General features: G+C 33.3%; 1 protein-coding gene across 3 annotated transcripts in view; it reads left to right on the plus strand.

The window, feature by feature from the left end:
- The window catches only part of LOC108692508 (microtubule-associated protein Jupiter), a 130548-nt gene that overhangs the window by 78383 nt on the left and 26926 nt on the right, over positions 1-25239 (plus strand). Inside the window, exon 1 of one of the 3 annotated variants that reach the window (XM_018200797.1) lies at positions 16176-16483. The exons of the other annotated variants lie outside the window; for them this stretch is intronic. Within the exon in view, the coding sequence (XP_018056286.1) occupies positions 16422-16483 (62 nt within the window). The 5' untranslated portion in view covers positions 16176-16421. Of the gene's footprint in view, positions 1-16175; positions 16484-25239 lie in introns of those variants that run through there. 3 annotated transcript variants of the gene reach the window in all.

A 25239-nucleotide genomic window follows, 5' to 3' on the forward strand; every position in this document is an offset into this window, starting at 1 on the left:
TAATTAATAGAGAAAGCGAAATGCAACAGTATTCAGTATAGGGTATCTATTGAGATATTAATTTCAGATAAGAAAACTCTTGTGGCTGTTTATGTTTGGGAAAAAACACCAAAATGTCGTTATTTTTTGATATGACGTGAACGATCTTATCAGAAATATTTGTTTTCAAGTTTTCTTGTTACCTTGTAAGTCATTCCGTATGTAATTAGATGCGTTACGAGGCATTGAAACGGAATTTCTTCGTTGCCATGTTTTTCTCTGCATATTGGATGCTAAATATACTAACACTATCAATCTATCATGTGGAGCACCAATCAATAAGTAATTCTCTGTAATTTCTTGAACGTCTATACTCTCATCTCTAACATCTGGACCAAAGCCTCAAAGCAATTTTGTAGGTTTTTTAAAATCTATTCTTAATTAATTTCCCAGAATTATTATAATTTATAACACAATGACTCTGGAAAGTTAATTAAGATTGAGAAAAGATTGATAACATACATTCTAAAACCGTTTCAATGTATTTATTTCCGGATTAATTCTAAGATATGAAATATTAAGAATTTATTAAAATAATAAAATTAATAAGAAAAAGATTCACAGGCAATCAAGAGTTAACACAATTATTGGTGCGTAAAGAATTTAATGGTATTAATTAATAAACATATAAGGATTAATTATAATTATAATTATACAGAAATTTCCGAACGTTACGTTTCGATCCTATTTTGGAATCATCAGCGGTGAATATAAAAATTTTAAAAAACTTAGCTAGCGTTGAAATCGATATGAAATTACTCCAATAAATTAACAAGTGTAAGCCCATCATTTGGCTTTATTATTAATACAATAATTAAGTATAAAAATTTATTAAAATCTTATGTATGTGTATACACTGAACATTCATGTTGATGTACATGAGAGTTTTCAACATCGGAGTAATTATAGGAAATATGGTATTTTATATATATAGAGAACTAGGTGTTCAGGTGAAAAAACGACAATTACTATTGCGAGAGAGAAAGAGAGAGAGAGAGAGAGAGAGAGAGAGAGAGAGAAATCCGACATCTGTATGACATTTCGTGTTCGTGATCGATAACTTGCCATTTTCATAATTTCCTGCGCGTCGCGTCGTGATGGTCACAAAGATGGACGACGCGAGTTCCGGAAATGTCTTTAACGAGGGTTAAGCGAAATCAACGTTATTCCTCATCGTTCACGTAACTCACCTTTATCTGCCCTTTAGCCAGAGGAGGAACAATAACGCGTCGCGAAACGTAGCCGGATGTTACTGGCGTAACTGCATCGAAGATCGTAGGCTCATTGTCTTCCGTATTCGACTTCAAGGCTGCCATCGGAGCGTTTCGTCCTGTCTTTTCGCGCGGATCGGCGCTTTATTCGATGAGAGGAAATCGATGGACGCACGAATGCGAAACGGTCCTTTTTTTACGCGTACCGTGATGGATACCCATAGCGTCTCCATGCATCGATGAAATGCATGTGTGATAAATGGCAAATATTTTTTAATTGTCGATTGCGTATGCATGTGCACAATGTATGATCGATGTGATGCCGGAATCGAGGAAGTGGTAGTTACTCGGCAATCTTGAATACAAGAGTTAATTACAGATCGCCATTCTTTCATTGGGATACTAAAATGCAATCAATAATGTACCATCATGCGGGTAAATGGTCGTAAGTACATTTACTCGATTTCTCGCTCCTGACATTACAATTTAATACGATTCCTCACGCAGTGTAGTTATTATAGTTATGAGAAACATTTATAAAGATGTAAGTGGAAGAATAACACACTGGTTTGATTCGATTAAATAGTAATTCTGATGGAAAATGGACAAATCAGAATTTTCTGGTTAAATTTATTGGAATTCTAGTTGAAGTAACTAAAATTATGATTAATATAATTATTCTGGTAAGAATAAGAATCGAGTAGATTTTACCAGAAATATATCTGGTTATTGCAACTAGAATTTTAATAAATTTAACCAGAAAATTATGATTCGTCTATTTTCAGCCAGAAATTTTTTCAGTGCAAGTATTTTTACGGAGAGAGGGAGGGAGGGAGAGAGAGAGAGAGAGAGAGAGAGAGAGAGAGAAAGAGAGAGAGAGAGAAAGCGTGAAATTCGTCTGCGTGACATTTCGTGTTTGTGATCGATAACTTGCCACTTTCGTAACTTCCTAAGTGTCGCGCCGTGATCGTCACAAAGACGAACGACGCCAGTCCCGGAAACATCTCTAACGAGAATTAAGCGAAATCAACGTTATTCTTCATTGTTTATGTATCTCATCTTTATTTGTCCTTTAGTTGGAGGGAAAACAATAACGCGTCGCGAAGAAAACAGGAAAATGCGTGAGGAAACAGGAAACGCGTGTGCACATTTCCGTAAACATTTCTCAATCTTCTTTCGTCTCTTTCTGCACAATCATTAATTTAACGTAGGAGAATCACCTGTAAAATGCATTTTGCCGAATTATTAACTGCATTCGAGTTTTTTTCCATATTATAAATATAATATAATAATATAATACGATGCTAATGTATTTTTAATAAACTGCAGTAAACTAATATAATAGTAAAAACAGATTAAATTCAAAGAATTCAAAGAAAAATAAAAGAATAAAAAGATCTTGTATATTTGGAAATTGTATTAAAAAAAAAAAGATCGATTGATAAATTGAAACTGATAGATTCAATCAGTATGCATATTTGTTAAAAAACGAGTCAAAATTCTTCTAGAAATTATCAGATAAGCATATGATTAATTTCTTGCTATTAAATATATCAGAATTGCTTGATGATGATAAATTTAATTAAACCCCATAATTTTTTAATAAAAGAAACGTGAATGTAAGTTTTATAGATCTGACCATTACTAAATAAATTCTATGTTCATTAAACATTCTAAGTATAAAAGAGTTCAATCATGATAACCAGAAATTCTCTCTTTTATCTCACCAAAGTACATTCTATGTACTTCATATATGTGTGTGTCTTGTATAATCACTCGTGTAATGATCAGCATTGTTTTACTGAAAGAAAAGATTAGCTGCTGCAGCAAGTTAAATAGTAAAATAGCATTTTTTAATTGGTTGCAGCAGCCAATTTTTTGTTTGTTCGTCAATCATTAGTCAATCGAAATTCTATACTGCCATTGCAGATAGATTAACACAACACAAAAATTGGCTGTTGCAGCTGTGCTATATTTTACCATCTAATTTGCAGCAACCAATCTTTTCTTTCAGTGTGCAATTGAAACATTATTACTAGTTAGACCGCCATAATTAAATGATGCATTTGGCAGTCAATCGACTGTTAATGTAATTAATTCACTGGGAGGACATTCGTTGTTAACCTGTTATCGCATACGAATGTTCTTGCGATTGCGCGTTTTCAGAATCGCGACCTTTCAGAATCGATCATTGCGAGATAAGCGAGATATGGGGACAGTAAGGAAAAGTGAATATTCACGAAGAAGCGAAACGATAACGGAAATGACTCTCGGCGCAGCGGATTCTCACAGTGACCGGAAGTTCCTTGCTCCGTTCAAACATAATAGTCATCGTCGAGATCGCGAAACCGTTAAGAGAATGGAGCGTGGAGTGTACGTGCTGGCTACACGTGCAAGATCTCGTGCACAACGCTCTAACAAGAAAGCTTATTATCCGTAGATATTGCAAAAACGTAGCGCAAAAGTTACTTCACAAATTGTTGCGCGGAAGAAACCAATTGATAGGAGTCGCGCGCACTTCTTATACTTATTTTGTTCCTTTATATGTTCCATTTATCAAACAGCAGATTTTGTATCTTCTTAAAAACCATTTTCTTCGAAATATTAAGTAATTAAATAGAATACTACATTTTTTCCTCCAATATCGGTGCAGCGATTCTTTCTAATGTTTGAAGCTTCTCCATACAAGAGAGAGCTCTCGCGCTTGTATCGCACGAAATTCAATTAACTCTCTGCGACCTTTGTGTGCAGTCGCGAGCTGTAACGTTCGTCGATTGATTTTCCGCGAATTCGATATGGCGTACTGGACTCAGGAATACGGCGTGGATATCATGTAAGAACCGAATCGCACGAATCGGAATAGGTGAATACAAGACTATACATCTCTTTTTTTCATTCGCTTGTAATATGATCGCACGGAATATTGAAACGCGGAACGGTCCGAGAAAACCGTAAAAGCCAGCCGAATAGTCAGTTAAATGTAACAGCGAATTAAAACTCATCTTGGGACATCCAAACGTGATGGATTAAAGCCAGGAATAGTTTATCTCTGCGTGTGGCCACGACCAATAGCATAATGGCGCTTCATCTCGTCATACTAAATCGGCGAAAGCAATAATGGTGCCATGACGCTTAGATTTATCGAACCGCTGCTGCAGCCTATATACCAATGGCACGTCTACAAACCAATAATTTGTAAATATTTTTATTGAGAAATTTAGGTGTATTCTACATTCAAAGATAAATTATTATATTAACGAAAGATTAAAAATTTTTATTCCAATTTATGTATAGCGCTGTATTAAATTGTTATTTTATATAAACATCTTGAAATATGCAGGAAATATTCATTTATATCCATTTATATCCATTAATATCCATTTATTTGAAATATATTTGTAGGCGGACCATTTTAATTTTATATCCAATCAATTTTCTCAAAATTTAAGACAATATTTTAGACAAAAGTTTTATGGCTTTAAGGGGAAAGGAAGTTGGTGACTTTGAGAAGATGTTCTTAAACCCAGGTTACTTAAAATATTGTAATCAGAAAGTGTCTACTCTAGTATATATGATTTTCTGATAAGTTGAAATTTGTTATTATATATCTTGTTTCTATTGTCTATACTTTCCATTGTGCTTCCGGCTTTAGTCTTATATCTTAATGACTAAGCAGTCACTAGACAATTTCTTTCATATTAAGAAATCTGTCTAATGACAAGTTAGAAAACTTATCTAATCGGTACTATCTCTAGTGGCTAGGCTCTTGACTCACCTTTGCTAGATTTATTTCTGTTCGGGCTTCTTTCCTCTTTGAAGTCATAAAACTTTTGTCTGAAACATTTTTGTTTTAAACTTACAGATTTTGAAAGAATCGACTGAATAAATTAAAATGGTCCTCCTTGTATATAATATAAAAAGAGAGAATCAAAAAAGAGAGAAAGATATTTTGTATTACAAAAAATAAATATTTTTATTTTATAAAAATTTTGCGTTGTAATAAAGGAAATGATGTGTACAAAAGTCAAGAAGTATAAATCCTTTAGTAAACGGCGTGTTAATTGCTACACTGAAAGAAAAGATTAGCTGAATATGGCATAGCATTTTTAATTAGTTGTAGCAATTTTTTGTTGCGTTAACCTATCGAAATCCTTGATGTCATGAATATGCTAATGCAAAAATTGGCTGCTGCAACCAATCTTTTCTTTCAGTATAGGCATGAGTAAAAAGTCAGTTCAGAAATATTGAACGCATAATTGCTATGTCAATAATGTGACTGTAATATAAATATCAATGCAAAATTGCGAGTTGCACTGCAGGACTGGTTGTATCTTTCCCTTTCCTTTTATAACAGCTCAAGGACGACTCATATCCACATTATTTGGTTTATAGATTTTGTTGATCAAATTATGCTGTCTTTCAACGTCGTAAATGTCGCGTATATTTTTAGTATCTTATAATTTATTTAGAGCAAATATCCGAAAATAAAACAAAATTCCAACTGAATATATCATGTGAATATATTCATCTTGTGAGAATTCTTTATTATACGGACGTTTATTATCGCATAAATCTTCAACAATTTGTGCATTTAAAATGAGAAATTAATATGATTTATAGTACATTATTAATATGAATTCGTTGAGGATAATATAAAATGCGTTTCACATCTTCAAAAAAATTTACTGTCCTCTTAATCTCATAGTGATGAATTAATTTATGTATTGATCTATTTAAAACAAATGAAATTGATTAAAAAGAATTAAAATTGTTTTCTGTTATAGATATATTCTGCACAATATATTCTACAATTTCGTAAATTTGTTTGCTACTCTCTCTTCATTTTACAGAGTTGTAATTATATATATAAATAAGATTTTTTTAACACCTCCAATTATCACAAAAACTAGTCTAGTAAAAAAATCAATATTTAAAAAAGTACAAAATAATTCCGTATCTGTACATTTTTCCGTATCTGTAAAATATAGGGTAATTTCGGTATATATGCTGCACCTATCAAAAACTTAATTTATTAAGTATTATTTACTACGTTTAAGGTAAACGAACTATATCAGTAAAAACTTTGTACTGTCTATTATGAAAAAAATATTAGAAATCCGAAATATTTATATTTCGTATAAGGGTTAAAAAAAGAACTTTTTTAAACCCTTGCATTTTTGCCGTATATCTGCCGTATATTCCCATAGAAGTGGGATATAGGCTACTTACAGGAGGAGGGAGAGGGGGGGGGGGTATGTATCGCTCATAAAAAATTTACAAATAATGCATATAAATAAGACGTAAAAGACACAATAATTTATAAAATTTTATAAAAAGTTTTATTAAGGAATAAGAATGATAAATACGTATACGAAGTAATAAACAATAATTACAATCTTCCCACATGTATTACAAGTGTTATGACATGAGGTTACATATTTCATATAATGCGTTTATTGTATTTAATGCACTGAATTCAATCTGCGCACTTTGTATGCTTTGACATAAATCTCGTTCGTTAAAAATGTCATATCTTTCAAACAGGTGAATATACAAGAAAACAAATTAAACAAAGAGTACAAGAGCAAAGTACTTGTGTTTTGTTATACAACATGCTTTATTCCTCTACACTCATGTATCACGAAATAACCACTAAGTCTTTTACACGGCCTACAATAATCATTTTATGTAGATTGTAATTTATGATGGCGCTATTTAACACAGTAACAAATCGATTCAACTCACAATAATTTCATTGATATTAACAGTAAGAAACTGAAATCATAACACAATAATAACATAAAGGCAGAGTAGTTGCGGGAAAATTACCCCCATCTCTTTCTATCTTTTCTGACTTCTGCGACGTAAATCGCGACGAATTTGCTGGGGTTACCCTATTTCACATGATATTTCATTGCAAGAAGTTGCTAAAAGTTGCAAGAAGAGCTAAAAAGAACTGGCCTTTTATATCATCTTATTAAAAAGTCTTTGTCGAGATCTTTGCCATCGAGCCATCTTCTGATCGACCTCTACCGTGAACACGCAAGAAATCTGTGCTATTACGGAGACGTACGGAGCCCATTGGCTTATAAACGCATAACACTAAGGAACGTTCTTACGATCCGATCGCACGAAGAGTATGTCGGCGCCATCAACTGTTCGGCATCGGCGTCGACGTCGTCATCGTCGTCGATTAGTTATTAATCGTCCGTTGCAAAATTAGATGATTCGTCTTCCGTCGATTGACATTGACGCAAGATCGTTGCTTACTCTACGACGCAATTTACGGGCGGATTCGATTGCCTAATGCTCATTCGCTCCACTGAAGCATCACGAAGGCCGCCCTCGAACCGATTCTTCCCGGTGGTCTCTTGAAACAACGACGCTTATAGATCGTCACTGTCCGAGGATTCGATGTCCTTGATCTGTATTTTTTATTCGCTCTTAGCTTATTTTATTTTATTCGCCTAGTAGCAAGAAAATCTTTGTAATCTGCTCGAAGATTGAATTACCTATATTTATGAAATATAGCACCTGCAGCATAATAATCGTTACGCTTCATAAATAACATATTCGTACATTCAATAGTCAAATGTACAATATTGGCAATTACGTCTCATTATATCTTGACACGCTAGTATCTTTTCGAGATAGATCGCCACGCGAGCTACGTTCGCGTGAGTTAATTAGCTAAATTAATTACTCCTTATATGTGCAATTCCTACAAAATGTTTTTGACCCGCTCGAGAGACTTACTCTTTCACAGCGCGGCGGCACGAATTTCTTCCTTTATGGTCTGTTTCTTTTCCGGGGCCAATGACATTTCGACATAATGTATCATTGGTAAAACGTCACTTTTCTTATGGTCAGGTTTTTAAAGCGGGAGAGGAAGAGGGAATGCAGCATAATCGTAAAAATAAAATATCGCGGATGCCTATCGCGTCCGTCTAATGTTAGCTCGCTGTATTTTAGTTTCCTGGGCTCTTGCATTCCTTCTGCTGCTGCGATGCGCTCATCCCTGCTCGTGTCTGCGCTACGCGGTGCGTCCGCCTCGAAACGGAAACCGGGTGTGAAACCGCGTTTCGTTTGCCGTTCCGCAAGAGAAGCGAACTTAATCGAAAAAAAAAAAATTCTGGGTGAACTACAATTAGCGATTTTATTACTTTTACAGAAAGAGAGGCAATTTCCGAGGTTTCATTAATTTATTTAATATAGTAGTCTGTTAATTACATTTTATATTTATATTCATATATTTGAAAATGTATTATTTTGTGATATTAATCATCGTCCATGGAGTTTTTAGGGTATGATTTGTATTGAGATTTATCGTGAAAATTCTATGGTACACTTCAACTGCTAACATTCAGTATGTTGCGAGTGCGAGTTAATCACGTATCGAATTAGTATTTATTTGTAAAATACATGGTTTTTTTGAATAAAAAATAATACAATAGAATACAATAGAAATACAATAGAATACAATACAAAATACAATAGAAAAAGTTATAATTTAAAGACATATTATATATGAAACATAAGATCTGTTTTTTGTATATAATTACTTTGTCTAAATCATCACATTTTCATTTTGTTTGTTGCATCATCTTTATGCACTTAATTATTACGAAGATAGCAGAAGATGGCTAAGTAAAACTGAACCATCTCATCTCGTGCACTTCTATGAATAAAAAATAAAATCGTTGTAATATAAACTTTATATTTTTTTAACATTAATCTCAACGTGTAGATGTTGCAGGTCTACGGTTATTCTTGTGCGCAATTACTTTGATTACGTAAAGTTAACAGGAAAGATTTGATTCGTCTAAGTGCCTTTCGATTTACGGAAATGATGAGGTGTTTGTTGGTCTTAGGTCTAGCAAACTATCAGATGATAGTTCGCTAGACAGAAGGAACGAGTTTTCTGGCGATATGTTTACGAAAACTTCCGCTCTCAGAGGTACAGGAAACGTTGTTTCATGGGGAAGACTATGTCCGTGTATATGTTACATTAAGATCTACAGCTGCGGATTCAACGAGAATCTCAGTCTCGGTATTCTTTATCGTCCGGCGGAAATAAGGTTGGCCACGCAAATGCTCGGTGCGCACAGGGAACGTGCAATCCAGACGTGACGTTCCAGACAAAATACCGACTCGAATTTGCACGATTATTGACTCCATTGCGATATATGTAAATATTTTGTCGTTCTTATAAATAGTTCGTTTCTCTTTAAAGTATATTAATAAGTATATTAAAGGAAGGATTTTCTCGATTTACGAATTAAAAATACGATTTAAAAAAACTCTCACTCAACATATCTCGTTGACAAAACCGACATTCGAGATATGTCGTCAGTTCTTTTTCATCCTCGGTTAACATTTATCTATCTCAGATACTAAACCAAAGATTCCGCATAGATTCTTTACGTCTATACATCAAGGTGAGAAATATATATTTGAATGATTATTCGGAATAAAATCAGTGTGCAGTTCCTGAGTACTATGATTAATTAAGTATGAATTTATGTATCTAGGAAACTGTACTGAGATACTTTTTTACTAATACCTATGTGTATACCTAAGTATCATTTCTTGTGTACCAGTATGTGTATATATGTATATCACATTTTAGTTTGGATTTTCCTGCACTAAGACAATTTTATAATCACTACAAATTTGTATTACATTTTGAGATCATCATATTTAAAAGATTAATCTTGAATTAGCACCAATATCTTTAAATCAATTTATTATCAAGTCATAGAGTATATTTTATTACTTTGATTATAATTTCTATTTTAACTTTATTTGATTTGATATTAAAAACCGTTACCCAAATTGTACTGTGATGATCTAAAAAATTAAAGTCGAAACGTTCACGATTTCTCTTTTATGTTATTATTCTAATTTATTTACACACTCAGATAATTATAATTTATTTACTCACTCAGACTGTGTGGCTCTTTGTAGGCATTTTACATTATTAATTTATTTAGTTTATTCGAGCATTTTATGTTGTATTGTATTATTTTTTAAAAATGATTATTAAATAAAACTAATTAATGTCCAGTAAAAAATTTTTCATGCATAAGTATGTATAAATATGTATAAATATACTTACAAAATATTCATAAACATGTATAATCATATATGAAATATGTTCATACATGTTCATACTATTCCTTTTTCTTTTGTAAAATTACTTTTTAATAGAAATAATAATAATAATGCAAAAACATTTAAAAAATTAAAGGAATAATTTTGCATTATTTGTTTTGGAAAAAAAACAAGTTTAGAAAAATGTAAAAAAATTACTTGTACACAATTATGCATAATTTTATATATAATATAATTATATGTAAGTAATTTTTTTACATTTTTTTCAAATTTGTTTTTTTCTAAAACAAGTTGTGAAAATTTGCCTTTTTAATTATTTTTAATGTTTTCACATTACCATTAATATTTCTATTACACTAAAAGAGAGGTAATAGAAATCCTCTCTTAATTTTATAAAAAAGAGAGGGATATATGAATATATGAACATGTATGGACATATTTCATATATTATACATATTTATTATACATATTTATGAATATTTATGAATATTTATGTATGTTTATACATATTCATGCATGAAAAATTTTTTACTAGAATGGTTTTACAAGTGTTACTTTGTATTTTATACATTAAAGTTATCGGCATAAAATATTTATGTGCGTATAAAATAAATGTATAATAAGTAAATATTACGTGCAGACATATAAAATATATAGATCATACCTAACAAATAAACTGTCAACATCATTTTGATGTAAAAATAACGTTAAAGCAGACGTCATTTTATCATCAAAGATTAGGTATTTTTTAAGTATTTGTAGTTAGGTACTGAAAATAGAGCACAACAATGAATAAAAAAAAAGATTTCACAAGAGTGATTGATTCAAAGATTATTTGATTAAAAATATTTAAACTATTCTGTAAAATAGCCTGCCAATTAAAAAGCTTTTAAAGTAAAATTAATTGAAAACTAAAATAAAAAGATACGTTCTTACATTTATAATATAATTTTTAATCGTTTGCAGGAAAATTATCAATGTTGAAACATTTTAAACATTTTATCGATCTTTTTCGTCCGCGGTTAAAATAACATTGTACAGACCGGTAACATAAAGCCCGATGCTAAACTTACTCTAAGAAGCACATAGAAACGATAATGGGCGCAGTGCAGTTAGTGCACGTGTGCCGCGAACGAAACGGGTTTCGCATGTTATCGCACCGTGCATCGACTGCGTTAATGAGGGAATTTTTTAATAAAGCTTTTATATTTTTGACATTTAAAAATAACTTTACGCGAGCACAAATGATGCAATATTTTCACGTTTCTTATAGTCATTCAAATCTTATTTTCAATTTAGTATAACGAAAGAGAGCTACGAACCCAAAAAATTATATCATTAGTATTTATAAAAGATATATTGAACAAAAATTTAATAAATTATTCAACGTAAATAATAAACAAAAATAAGAAATATAAAATATATAATATATAGACGTTTTAACCTCGATTGGATCATTCTCAATGTTTCAATACATAAAGTTCACTCGGTCTACAGAAATAAAATTATTCAGACATTACTTGCATAAATTATAATAATCGCTTATTGAATATATATATTTAAGTCTCACTGTAGTAGTCCATAGAATTAAAATCTTGAAAGAATTTTGAGTATCAAATGTTCTAAGTTCGTTGTAAACGGATAAGGATTGTTTTTATTAAAATAATGAGGCATTTTATCAAGATATAATAACTCATAAAGATAATTATTTTTAAGATGACAATTATAAAGCTAAGAAATATAATATGAAATATAATTTTAAAGTTGATCCTAAAGTGAAGTCTGAACTCTGAAATTGCTGTTTTATCGATAAAATGCGACACATTGGATGTTTAGATTCAATTATAAGAACTGTTGTTTGTCCGTGTAAACAGTGTGTTGTTAGTCTGTGGACCACAATTTTGTAAGTACAGATTGCAACGCCTTTATATCAAGGAAATATTATGATATTGACAGCTCTGACGTCATATTGAACTAAGAAACAGTATACTTTAATCTTGGAAAAGGATTTTCAAATCTATAAAAGAGGAAAAAATAATTGTTATAAAAAAATTATTGCGTTTAATCGATAATACAAACAACTTTAGAGTTCATTTGAGCTTTCTAGGGGAGTCTAAAATCGTCTGTTTTATCGATTGAATGCAATAATTTTTGTAGAACGATATTGTATATATTACTTTTATAAATTTGAAAATCCTTCAGATTTTGAAGTATACATATTAATAAATGTTTACAACTTGGAACTTTATGCCGAGAAAACGACAAAAATTTTTGAAACTGTAAGTTTTTTAAATTATTTCTTAATCCAAAATGAAATCTAGAGCTATTAAGCCTGGACAACATTTGCTTAACATGAAAGCTCTGCAATCTATATTTATGATATTGAAGGCTGCAAACTATAATAAATTACACAAAGGAACAACATATTAAGAGAAATGAATTTGTTATAAGAACAAAGAAAAGGATGACAAAAAAAGAACGTGATATTATAATTTGGTAACAAAACGGATCGATCAGTTACTATTGCAAATAATTTTTCATTATTCATTAATGTAACAAATACATGGAACAAATAAAAATAATCAGTATTGTAATCAGCATATAAAAGTCTAAAAATAGATGAAGTTTTACATAACGTTGCTTCTATTACTGACAATTGATTGGAATAACAGATATTGAAATGACTAGCATCAATCACAATAAATACATATTAAAACAATAATTGTTGTCAATATCTACAAATCATTTGTTAAAGGTACTAGTTGTTAAATTGACAAAATCCTTTCTCTCAATGTCTTGGAATTAGACTTTATGTAAAACTTAACTTATTTTTTGATAGACTTTTATTTGCTAACAATACTGATTATTTTCATTTGTATTATTTGTTATATTAACGAATAATGAAAAATTATTCGCAATAGTAACTGATCGATCCATTTTTCTATCAAACTATAATATCACGTCATCCTTTTTTTGGCATTCTTTTTCTTTGTTCCTATAACAAACTCGTTTCTCTAATTAAATATCGCTATCATTTCTACAAAAATTTGTGTATATGTGTTTGTGCGATATTGATGTAGGAGTATATAAAGATGTGTTATATTTTATCGATAAAACAACAATTTCATTGGAGTTTGAGTTTAAGGATCTTCTTAAATGCGGAATTAACAACTATGATAATCTTATATTTTCAAGCGATTATTTATACGTAATACTTATATTACGACGGAAAGAATAAGATTAATATTTATGCATTCAGTTATACCATTTCATTGCTTGATAAAATGAGTTATCAAGTTTTATGAATTCGTAATGTCTAAACTCATTACAAATGTCAAAATTGACATTTGTAACATCCAATCATCATTGTCATCATCCGCATTTCATTATCAAAGAATTTGTTTGTAAGGAATGCAAATTGGCGCGCGACACATCGGGATTTGAATAATTTCACACAACTTTGCCCGCACACGCGTAAAATTCATCCTATTATATCAGACACGCGTGTATCGAAGCATGACAAAGTTCCAGACAGGGTGAATCGCCGGTTTGTCGCTGGCTCAAACTCAATTCTCGGTAATTCCGATGCTTCTATCATCCGTCGTAAAGGGACCGCGGCAATTTGATCGGTCAATTACGCAAGCAGCGCTTAGGATACGAGAGAAACATTCCCTGAGGACGCCCCCATCGTGACGTGTCGTGACGCGTGGATCGACCAACCCTTACGGGTTAGTCTCCTCTTCGAAGGGGTGCAGCTGGTGAAACCCTCGAAAAACAGCCTGACGGAAGCCCCGTTCGTTTCCTCGTGTTTCATCATTCGCAGTTTATATTCCTTTGTGTAAATCAGCTTTCCGTAAGTTTTAGCCTGAAAAGTTTATTAAACGTATAGCTACGGAGATGCAATTGCATATGAGAACGATAAAACAGACAAAGTTTCACACGTCGCGTGTCTCTTCCTAGTTGAGAAAACGAGAATTCTCGATTGTGGCTAAAACTCGCGAATGCGGGCGTAGAGATACGTGACGTCATTTTTTTTTACCTGCCACCCACACGCTATAAAGTTGCAATATGTAATTATATCTGCCCGTTGGATAATATCTCGTGGAAATACAATATTTTCTATGAACTGAAGACAGATGCAGACAGTGAGTAGCGATAGCGGTTATTGTTTGTACATTTTTCACTCTTACAGTGAATATATATAATTAATAATAACGCAATTAATTTATTACTTAATTATGTGCTAATAAGATAAAATATTTGTTAAGATCTAAAGGATTTATAACTTGCCATAATTTTTCCGTTTTTCCGTTTTAACTTTTATTTATGCCTAGTGTATTAAATTTTTCAATCGTTTTCAAATGTATTCAATTTTGTGAGAAACCTTAAATTCAAAAATTATTGAAATAACAAATTATATTGAATCTATACATATTTAGGAAGTCCGATAATAGAATACATCGATATACGCTACTAAGCATGGATCATATTATTCTTATGGAGTCATTGCTCTGTTCCGTACTTGCGTATTAAATTTTCAATCGCGTACAACGCGACACGCGACATACCATCGGCGTTTATCTACCATTTATAACACAGTGTATGTCGCGACGATCCTCAGGTCATATCCGCTTCGAGTAACGCCTCGAGAAAACACGCATCAAGACTGACCGCAATCTACTGTTTGCTGACTTTATGTTTTGTTGACCATGAATCGCGAAATCATATGAAGGCGGCATTCGTTACATTTCCGTCCAACGTCCTGTTTGAACACTAGCTGCGGTAATTTCGATAAATACAACCTTCCAATAGTATATTTTGCGAGTTATACTCTGTGAAAAATATTAAAGGTTTCTACATTAATCTCCTATCATTATCTCCTACCATTAATCCCCTCATCATTACATTATTTGCACGATATGAACTAAATAAGGCTATTTCAAAATTTGGTAATACATATCTGTCTAATTTAAAAAGAAACATATGGATCATTGAACTCTCGCGATCACTTACAAGAAATACGATTTCGAGCAAAATTAAGAAAGATGTAATTGAAAATATTAATTCCGACATAAAATTCGAAAGTTTAGTACCTATATAAATAAAGTACAATAAAAAAAGTACATTAGTACGAATAAAAAAATTGAATATTATGAAGCTGGGAACTTTTAAATATTCTTGACATCTCGTTTTGCTCTTCTCTTATCTCTCATCTCTTTCTGTTCACCCCGAATTTGAGTACGTAAAAAAAATCACGTACTATTTACCTTTAAAAATGGAAAAAAAAGAGATCCCAATCTTTCGCGTGCAATCGAAGCAAAAGATTGTCATCAAAAAGCGTTTCCACCCTTCGTCCTCCGGGGGAGCTGTTCCGCGCCCTTTTGGGGCCCTTCCGGTCCCTGCTCATTACCCTCCGCGTGTCCGCACGTGCAGCATGCATGTGCAACGAACTACGCGCCGGTGGATTCTCTCCTCAGCCTCCCCTCTCTCTCTCTCTCTCTTCTATTTCTCTCCTCTCTCTGGTTCGCTGAGCGTATTGATTGAGGTGAATGCACGATGCTCGGCGTCGGCGTCGTCGACTCTCCTGGTCCGCGGACGGGGGTGGAAGTAAGTACATACGGCACTGCCGGGGTATTCGCGGTGGAAAGTGGCGAGTCGCGAGAACTCTCGTTGGGAAGGGAGAGAAGAGAAATAGAGAAGGAGACATAGGAAAAAGGAGAGAGAGAGAGACGGGCACGAGGCACCGGTGGAGGAGGCGTTATATACTGGCTGGATCCTGGTTCGACCGTCAGTTTCTCGTCCGCACTCGCAGCACCGACATTGCGAGCATCGCAAACACTCGCATCTGTCGGAGATCGCGATCATCTCTGGAGCCGTGAAAGAAGACAGTTTAAGACAAAAAGAATCCATCTATTTGGATTCACTTTGCGTTTGGATTTTTCCGTACTGCAGAAGAGAGATAACCCTTAACGAGAAGGCCTGGCTGCTTCGGAGTCGCGCAGAGGTATCTTGTTCGTGGAACTGTCCTAGGTCGGGTTAGCTCCTGGGAAAATTGCTATGGCCACCTACGCGACGTACAGACACGTCGAGCTTGACAATGTCGGATATGGGAAGAAAAGGTAACGATGAAATATCTGTGAAATGAGAGAGAAAAAGAGAGAGAGAGAGAAAGAGAGAGAGAAAGAGAGAGAGAGAGAGAGAGGGAGAGGGGCTGGGGCAGCGGGAGCGTATCGCATTGCGGACTTCCCATGGGCGACATTTCCGGTTGAACTGCGCATTGAATTACTCTTATTTTGCCTTTTTTATAATATTAATAATACTTGTTTCACGTCGTGGTTAATGTTCCCGTTTATATTCGCAAACGAGAGGAGTGCCGAGTGAACCAATCAATAGCTTGTCGTATTTGACTGGGGTAGGTGCACCCAACATATGACCTGTTAGACTTGACAGGGTTTCTGCGCGTGTAAAGTGTAGTTTCAAAATTTTAATTGTTTTCTATTAATTATAGAGAGATATGAACTATAGACTTGATATTTCCGTGCATTTTATTATTTATTTATTATTTCTTTATAAGGGTTGAAAGTTCTCCAAAGTGCGCGGGTACTGAAATAGTAGTAAAGATTTCTTAACGTGCATCACGTTTTCTCTCTCCTATCTCTGTAGACTGCGTAAGATTTAGATGGATGATGTTGTGAATTGTACGATGTAGGTGTTGCTTCCGAGCGCAAGACGAGGGGCAGTTTACGGACGGGCGCACTTAAACCGATTATTTATAATCTCGTGGAAGTGCGAGGATAGCGGAATGTGTGGTTGTTCCGTCTATCGTGACAGGTCTGATCGATTTACATCCAGCCGGCCATCTCCAGCAATGCGAGCGAGATGCTGCGCCCCATTAACTATATGCATATTCGTTGACATTACGCAAGTAGTAAGACTAGTAAGACGTCTTAGACAAGATGAATCATGAACAGCTTAAGTAGAGTCGAATCGATTATGAAGGTAGTCCCTGTAGTCTTCTCGAACCGTCATTTGTGGAGCAAAAGAAACATCCAATGTTAATTAAGTATTAATTTAAAAAAACCCGGATGTCTCGATCATTTGATTGCAACAAGTCCATTTAATTTGTTAATTAATAATCAACTTTACACCTTGGTATTTCTTGGTATTCCTTGTAACGCGATAAACGTTTAACAGGATACCTTTCGCAGGAAATGTCACTTCCTTCGAAGGATGCTGATATCAAAATGAATACGATGCGGTTGTAAATATATATAGTAATAAAAAAAATGAGGTACCGTTTCCAGATTTTTTATTCTTTGAATTTTTATTGATCAAAGAATAAGCAAGAGTTTTTTTTAAGTGTTCTTACGTTTATTCATATTTTAAATTGTTTATTTTCTCAATGTGTAGTTTCAATGACCCAGTAATACGAAAAAAAAACTGAATTTTCTAGAAATTGTAATATTTTTTAAATTTATTATCTCTTCGACGGTTATTAAAGCAACAAGATGATGTTTACGCTATCATTAGTTACAAAAATCTATCGAGAAAAGCTAACAAAGAGGGATCAATAGTAAGCGAGATTTAGAAAGCGTGACTGCTCCGTGCCTTATCAAGCTTGTTGTATAAACGCGAGAAGGATAGCAATCTTACGCTTTTTTTCTCGGTCTTTTTTTATCAACTATCCATGCGAAAATTAATCAATCGATCGAGCGTATTTCTTCTCACTAAGAAATTAATATTTCATGTGATTTAAAAAATGTACGAAGTAGAAATAACAATCTTTGCTTTTTGCTCGAAAATCACAAAATTTTAAGATACGATAATACATTGTAATTAAAACGTTACAGTTAGTAAATGTCTTGTTTGCAATGTTTTGCTGCTTTCTATGGGCGACGAGATGTTCGTGGCTGAATCTAATATCTCAGTTATGATAAATTACACGTTATTTCGATATATCTAAGCGCGGACAAGTTAATCCGCACCGACGTGACGCATAATTGACTACAGATTCCACGGTACTAATTGACGACAGCAGCTCCCCGTGGATGTTGATCCTGCGGCTGCAACTATAAGTTGGTTTGAAGGAGAATCCTTGCGAACGTAGAGAACGCGCCGGCCAAAAGATGCAATTGAGCTTCGTTAGAATTGTCTCGCGTAATTGACGTGTTATCCTGCACACGAGCGAAGATAATTATGTGGATATCACAACACTTAATTACTGATGTCCGTTATGATTTTCTTCCTCATGCTTGCTGAATGAGCATTCTCTTTCTTTTAAAATATTCTTATAGAAGTTTCCGTCTACGTTCGCGTATTAATCCTACAAAGGTAATCGCCGCTTTGTATTCGTTCCGCGACGAAAAACTACGAGTGTGTCGCGGAATTCACGACTCGCGAGCCAGGTTAATAGCGATTTCGTGCCTGGTGTTGATTAATTGCGGCTCTCCGATAGGCAGACAAGATTAGACGAGACTTTATACGGGTTAATGGCTTGGTGTATTCTGAATGGGAATTCCGTCGTATCGCACTGCCATTCAAACATATTCTCTATTTCATACAAGACACGTAATGTACATTTAGATCGAGGTAACTAATGACAGAATCGAAAATTAAATAATTAACAAATTAAGCTTTAGATTATGGAAAAATAAATTATAAGTTACACATGTATGTAATTTTCAAAAAAATATTATCTATATTTTAATATTTATTATTCCACTAAAACAAGAGTTTCATTGGCTCAATTGGAAATATGATAGATTCATAGTAATATTGTAACTATTATATCTCTGTTCAAAAACGAATGAATCAGAATTCTTGTTTATTATAGCGTTACCGAATGAGTATAATTAATTTCTTCCTATTAAATTTACCAGAATTTCTCGTTGCTCAAATTTTTATTTTAATGAACTGTACTTGCAATATAACTATACAGAAATCCAAATTAACTATTACAATAATCTTCAAAATGTTACAACGTTTCCTAAAATTATATTAGTGAAGAAGAGAAGACATTTTCTCATCAGCTATTATGCTACATAATTTCGTTCCACTTCTTAGATCTTCTTAACCTCTTTTTGATTTTTATAATCTATTCAGGTAGATTATAATACTACGACTTATTGTTAATTGATTCGACTAATCCAGTGATCGTTCCACTTCATTATAAGATATTACAAGACATGCACAAAACAATTTAAACAATACATGTTCGTCTTTGTCTTTGCCTCGTGCTGACTTGCACAATAATAGAATGCTATAAATCTCTAAGGTCTTCTCTAAGGTTTTCTGTGACTGAACTAGTATACACTTTTGGAACTTAAAGTGAGATAGGTATATGTTTGACGAAAACGAGAAAGAGAGTTCTAGTGCAATCAGGAACAGAAAACAGACATATGGAATGCTCAGGTTAAACAGAATTCTGGTAATGTTGCGTATGTCTAGTGAGTATAACTAAAAGTTTTATAGAACAAACATGAAAGTACAAATCCTTATAGTACGATCTATCAATCGTTCTTTGCAAAATCTCAAGTTTTGTTATAGTAGTAGTCAGAAATTTTGCTTGATTTAATCAAAATGCATGTAATTATAAAGCCTGTTCTTTTTAGCTGAACTTCTTGTACGGTTCATTTTTTTCTCTTTTTCTCCAACGTGAAGAGAAAAGGAAGAAAAATGAACTATAGAACCTAAGAACTTTAGTTAAGAAGAACAAACCTGTACGACTTGTTGATGTAAATAAACTATTTTTCTCATTGTCAGTGTAGTTAAAATATCAAATACGAAAAAAATCATCAATGCGATGTTTTGAAAAGAAGGTATTATTGAGGATTCCGAGAAAGCTGCACATAAAATATCTAAGAATTCAATTTTACAAAAGGTATTTAATATCCGGGGATATTTTAATATCAGAATGCGAATGAGCAGTGAGATTTTCAAGTGCGTATTTAAATACCGATTTCTCTCAATGACAGCAAATTATGTTCTTGCGCGTGCACCTGCGTTCGAGTCAAGACTCGAACTCAAGTGAGACTCACGTTACGAGCATGCGATACTATCAGTCGCGATCGAGATGGTATCGCATGCTCTGATGGCTATCAGCCGGTCAAGAGGCTGATGAACATGGTACGTACTTCTGTTCCATCGAGATGCTCCCGTTACAATACTTTCTCTATGGAAGTTCGATACAGTGGCGGCTTTGTTCCTCGGGTGATAAACAGTAGATCCCTGGCATTCCGATCACGGAGCTTCTTTGTAACCTGTTCGACGCATATATGGGATACTTGAAAAATTGCTAATCGCGAGATATATTCCGTCACGTGATGTTAAATAGCACGCAATCGATTTTTAAATAGAAGATAATTTTTCATCAACCTTCTTCAGTTTGTATGCAGTTTAAATGCTTTCAAATTTCCGATAGCAAGAATTTTATCCTACTTTAGAATAATAGCGTAACTTTGATCTACTATATGTGAAATCATTAACGAGTCGTGACATAAGCCAAGAATAAAGCCGCTGTTATATCTCAGAGAGAGATTTAAATAGTCATTTTAATTCATAAGAATTTAAGCGCAATTGCGTAAAAATTAAAAATCTCGTGTCCTCGTTCTGAAAAAAGAATTATTTTGTTCCTTTATATGGGAACGGAGAGAAGAGTGATCGCATGTGACTAATGGGCGTGTGTGGTCGGAAAAAATCGTGACGACGACAGAGCATTAGTGCAATTAATCCGGTAATTCACATCGTTTAGGACGACCTAGGAACCAAACAGGGAACCAATGTCAATTTCATTGGAGAGGATGCCTTAAACGGAACGAGGTCTAATTAATGTAATTATCAATCAGTTATTAGGTTGCTTAACGCCCTCTAACCCTTCCCTAACGAGAGTAATGAGCCACGCTCACTGATTGCCATGTGGGTTGAACTTTTTGATCGTATTCTTCTATACCCATTTTCTATATCTTATCTCAGGCCTTATTTTCAAAATTATCGCGATTATTAGTCTGATTAATTCAATGACTATAATAAATTATTTACAATGTTTCACAGTACATTTACATCAATTATAATACTAAAAAGAATTGATAAGAATCGTAGATATTCGAAGATTATTCAGAATATTTAAAAAAACTTGGAAAATATCTATTCAAAATTCTCAGAAAAAGATAGAAAATTTTATTCCAAAAGTTTTATATCAAAACTGACTCTTTGAAGATTTTTTATGTCGCTTTATAGAAATTTGGAGGGAAATATCTGGAAAATCAAAAATCTCTTTGGGAAATTTTTTTCTAAAAATTGATTAAACTTACATCTTGTTACTTATATTTAGATAAATTGAGATATCATGAGGTATATAAATGAATTTAAGCGTGTTACAATCTCGAATTCAATAAATGGAAGATTACTATAATCGCATTCATTAATTTGCAAGAAAATCTCGGATCAAAATGTAATCATAATGTGCGATCGCGTTAACCACATTTTAAGCAACGAGTGTTTGCCGGAGCGAAAACGACTTCTCGATAACATTTAAGTTTGTCTCTGTGATCGCGTCACGGTTGCGCATATTAATTTCTTCCGCGTGTAAAACGAATATCATTCCTCACGTGCACTTCGCATGTACGCATATCTATAATAGAAAAAGTGTCGCGTTACGAACGACGGGACGACTTGCCAACCCCTATCGACGCGACGCTCTTTATCGGAGGATAGAGTTACTCACCCCCGCATTGCAGAAGGATCACATTTACCACTTTCGCGGACACGAACGGACACGAACTTTCGCTTGTTGGGGCTTCGCGAAAAAGTGAAGAAGTCTTCATGCGACGTCAGAAGCCCTAATAATGAAACGATCTCTTCCTTAACTCTACATAAATTGGCGAAATTTTTCTTCAAGTTACATTCAATATATTGTATTGAATATAACTTGAGTAGTTGGTCTATTATTGTAAATCTAGATTCTAGAGACTGTTAAAATATTACATTTTTTAATCCTTCATATGTAAAAAAATTGTCTCATAAGAAGAATGTCTAGATTTGATTATTTGAGACAAATTTTTAGTTTGTAAGAACATTGTTATTATTATCCAAATTTTGTAAAAAATTTTCTTATTTTTACATTACATTACTTTGATAATTTTCGTATAGCAAAAATATTACTTTATCGCCAGACACTTATTATCGAGTCAATTAAGGCGAGCACATAAAATTATAATCATCGCGGAAAGTATTTGTAGATTACAACCATTTCATATCAGTGTGTTTAGAACTCATGAAAACCTTCTAGCGGTTCGATCCAAAGCGTAATTCGAAGATAAACATTAGCGTAAATTACGTATCGTGCAGATAAGCGTAATGTGATCATTCGCATCGATTAAAGTCTCGGGAAACTGATGTTAAAAGTCGATAACGTAGAGAAAGGGAGAGAAGACGAGACATTGCGAATTCTAATCCCCTTTGTATCATGGTAAGTGATTTGATCATAGCTATTTGTCACGAACGACAAAGTGCCTCAAATGTCTCGACTTGCTGTTGTCGGCTGACACCACTTGATTGTTCTATTAATGATAAACTGTCTAGTTTATTACTACAATATGGTGACGACAATAATCTTGCTTTAAAATTTCTTTACGATAAACATTTATGATACAACAAATAGATAAAATAGATTAATTAAAGTTTTGACATTTTCAGAAATTGTTTTGTAAAATTAATTTACTTGGACAATATAAATAGTTGATTTGATAAACATTGTGTTTTAAGTGTAAATGTACTTTTCGAACGTTGTTTAAAGATTAAACACTCACATTGTCTATAAACTACACTTTCGTTTTACTCGGTGTCTTTATTCAGAGCGTTGACTTTGCTTGTGCATACATTACAGTTTATTCTCGTGTTAGATCGACCGCGATAGGATATGCTATATAAAGTACTCGGATTGCCATCTTCGTGGACGATCACACCTGATATTACTTGGCGTATGTATATATATGCCGATCATATCATGCTTTCTAAGTTGTGCCATCACGCCATTTCTGGATAAGATATTTTCGATTATACAATCTTCACGCAGTCTCGTTATCTCGATTCATATAAAGATTGAAATATTTATACAGGATACCCTATGGAATCTTTGATATTATATATTATTTATCTATCTTTCGCTTAAAAAATACAAAATCAGCTATAAATGTGGCATGGCCAAACGTTGTACCAAATTGCAAATGCGTTTTATTATATAAATGGATTATAAGTGCCATGTTCTGTCACATACTATAATGTCTTTTAGTTACTTAATTATTACAGTTGTACAGAACTCACAGTTTTATTTGCATTTTTTGGACTTGTAACGTTTTGAAATTGTAACACATTTTTTTATAATTAGAACATAATTAAAAACTTTTATAGAGGCCGATTGCTCATATCTTTATTATAGTTTAATTTATGGTAACTTTTTATAAAATTTTTTATGTAATTTTAAAAGTAAATTTTTCAGATAATAAATTTTTCTTTTTTCCTAAAAAATTTTAAAAAATGGCACTTTCAATATTTTATTTTAATATATTAAATATTGATCGGCAGAGGAGATGTAAGGATTTTGAAGAACAAATCGAAGAGAGATTGTGCTGTGAATCATGATGGCAGATACAGATAATCCTGATAATCTTAGTTGTGTATCCTGCGGTTTCTTTTATCAGCGTAATGAAAGACGATTGAAAGACGAATTATGTCGAAGTGAATATCGCTAATTCAATTATAATGATAACTATCATTCGCTCGTTAAATTCCGAGTGTTGAGAGAGTATTGAGATAGTATTGAGAAATCTTTCATGGGAATCAAAGGGAAGGCTAGATCGATTTCTCCGGAATTGAGGATTAAAATCGTTTATCATGCTCAATAGGCAGAGGCGTAATTGGCCAATTAGTTAATTTCTCATCAAGTCGATCCTCGATCGACGAGCGTCCACGATTCATTAAGTAAAGTCTTCAATCCGGATCTAGACAACGTCTAGTCTTCCTTATTAAGTCCGTCGATCGTCTAAGCATTATTATCGTAACCAGCCGAATCTATTTACGTGTCTCTCAAGCGTAATCGCAGCTATTGATCACGTAATCTCTCACAGCTCGATCAGCTATATTGTGTACTTGCTTCGCAAAGGCAGAGCGTTGCCCTAATCGGGTGCTATTAGCCGAGGAAGCAATTGAACTTTCAATTAGGTTTGCGTCATTCGTAATTGTCAAGTAGCACAATTACGAATTAAACAGACTTGCCAATATTTCAATTTCAATAATTACTATTTAGTTGATAATCTGATGTCAAAAGAGTGTGAAGAATGTTGAGAATTGGACGGTTAATAATAAATTCGGGAATATTCAATGTATCTATTCTTTGTCGAAAATTGAAATAACATTTCCGTAATAAAAAACTCAGCTTCGTCTAATTAAATTTCAAGCAACTGTTTGAATACAATTTTGAAATTTTCAATAAAAAACGTGAATATTCTGAGATATTCATATATATGGAAATATTATTTATAGTGAGACATGATTGTTCGCGTTACTTATTATTAGACCGCTAAATAATTGAACTTGATAAAAATATTGTATTCACGTTGCTCAACAAGTATCGGAGGTAGAAAGGTATTCCACGCGAGATTGATCGTTAGATCGCTTTTAACCAGCTAACCGGCGGTTAGTATCCTTTTATGCCTCGTAGATCGTGATCCACGTAGATTCTATCGACCATAGGAATTTAGTCGCTTCCGATAAATGATGCGGATGTCGAATGCGATTGCTATCGAGGGTAATTGGGATTAATGAACTGTCGGGATAAGTGCGAATGTTTCAATATATATATATATATATATATATATAT

The sequence above is a fragment of the Atta colombica genome, unplaced genomic scaffold, assembly GCF_001594045.1.
Source record: "Atta colombica isolate Treedump-2 unplaced genomic scaffold, Acol1.0 scaffold73, whole genome shotgun sequence".
Classification (NCBI taxonomy): Eukaryota; Metazoa; Arthropoda; class Insecta; order Hymenoptera; family Formicidae; genus Atta; species Atta colombica.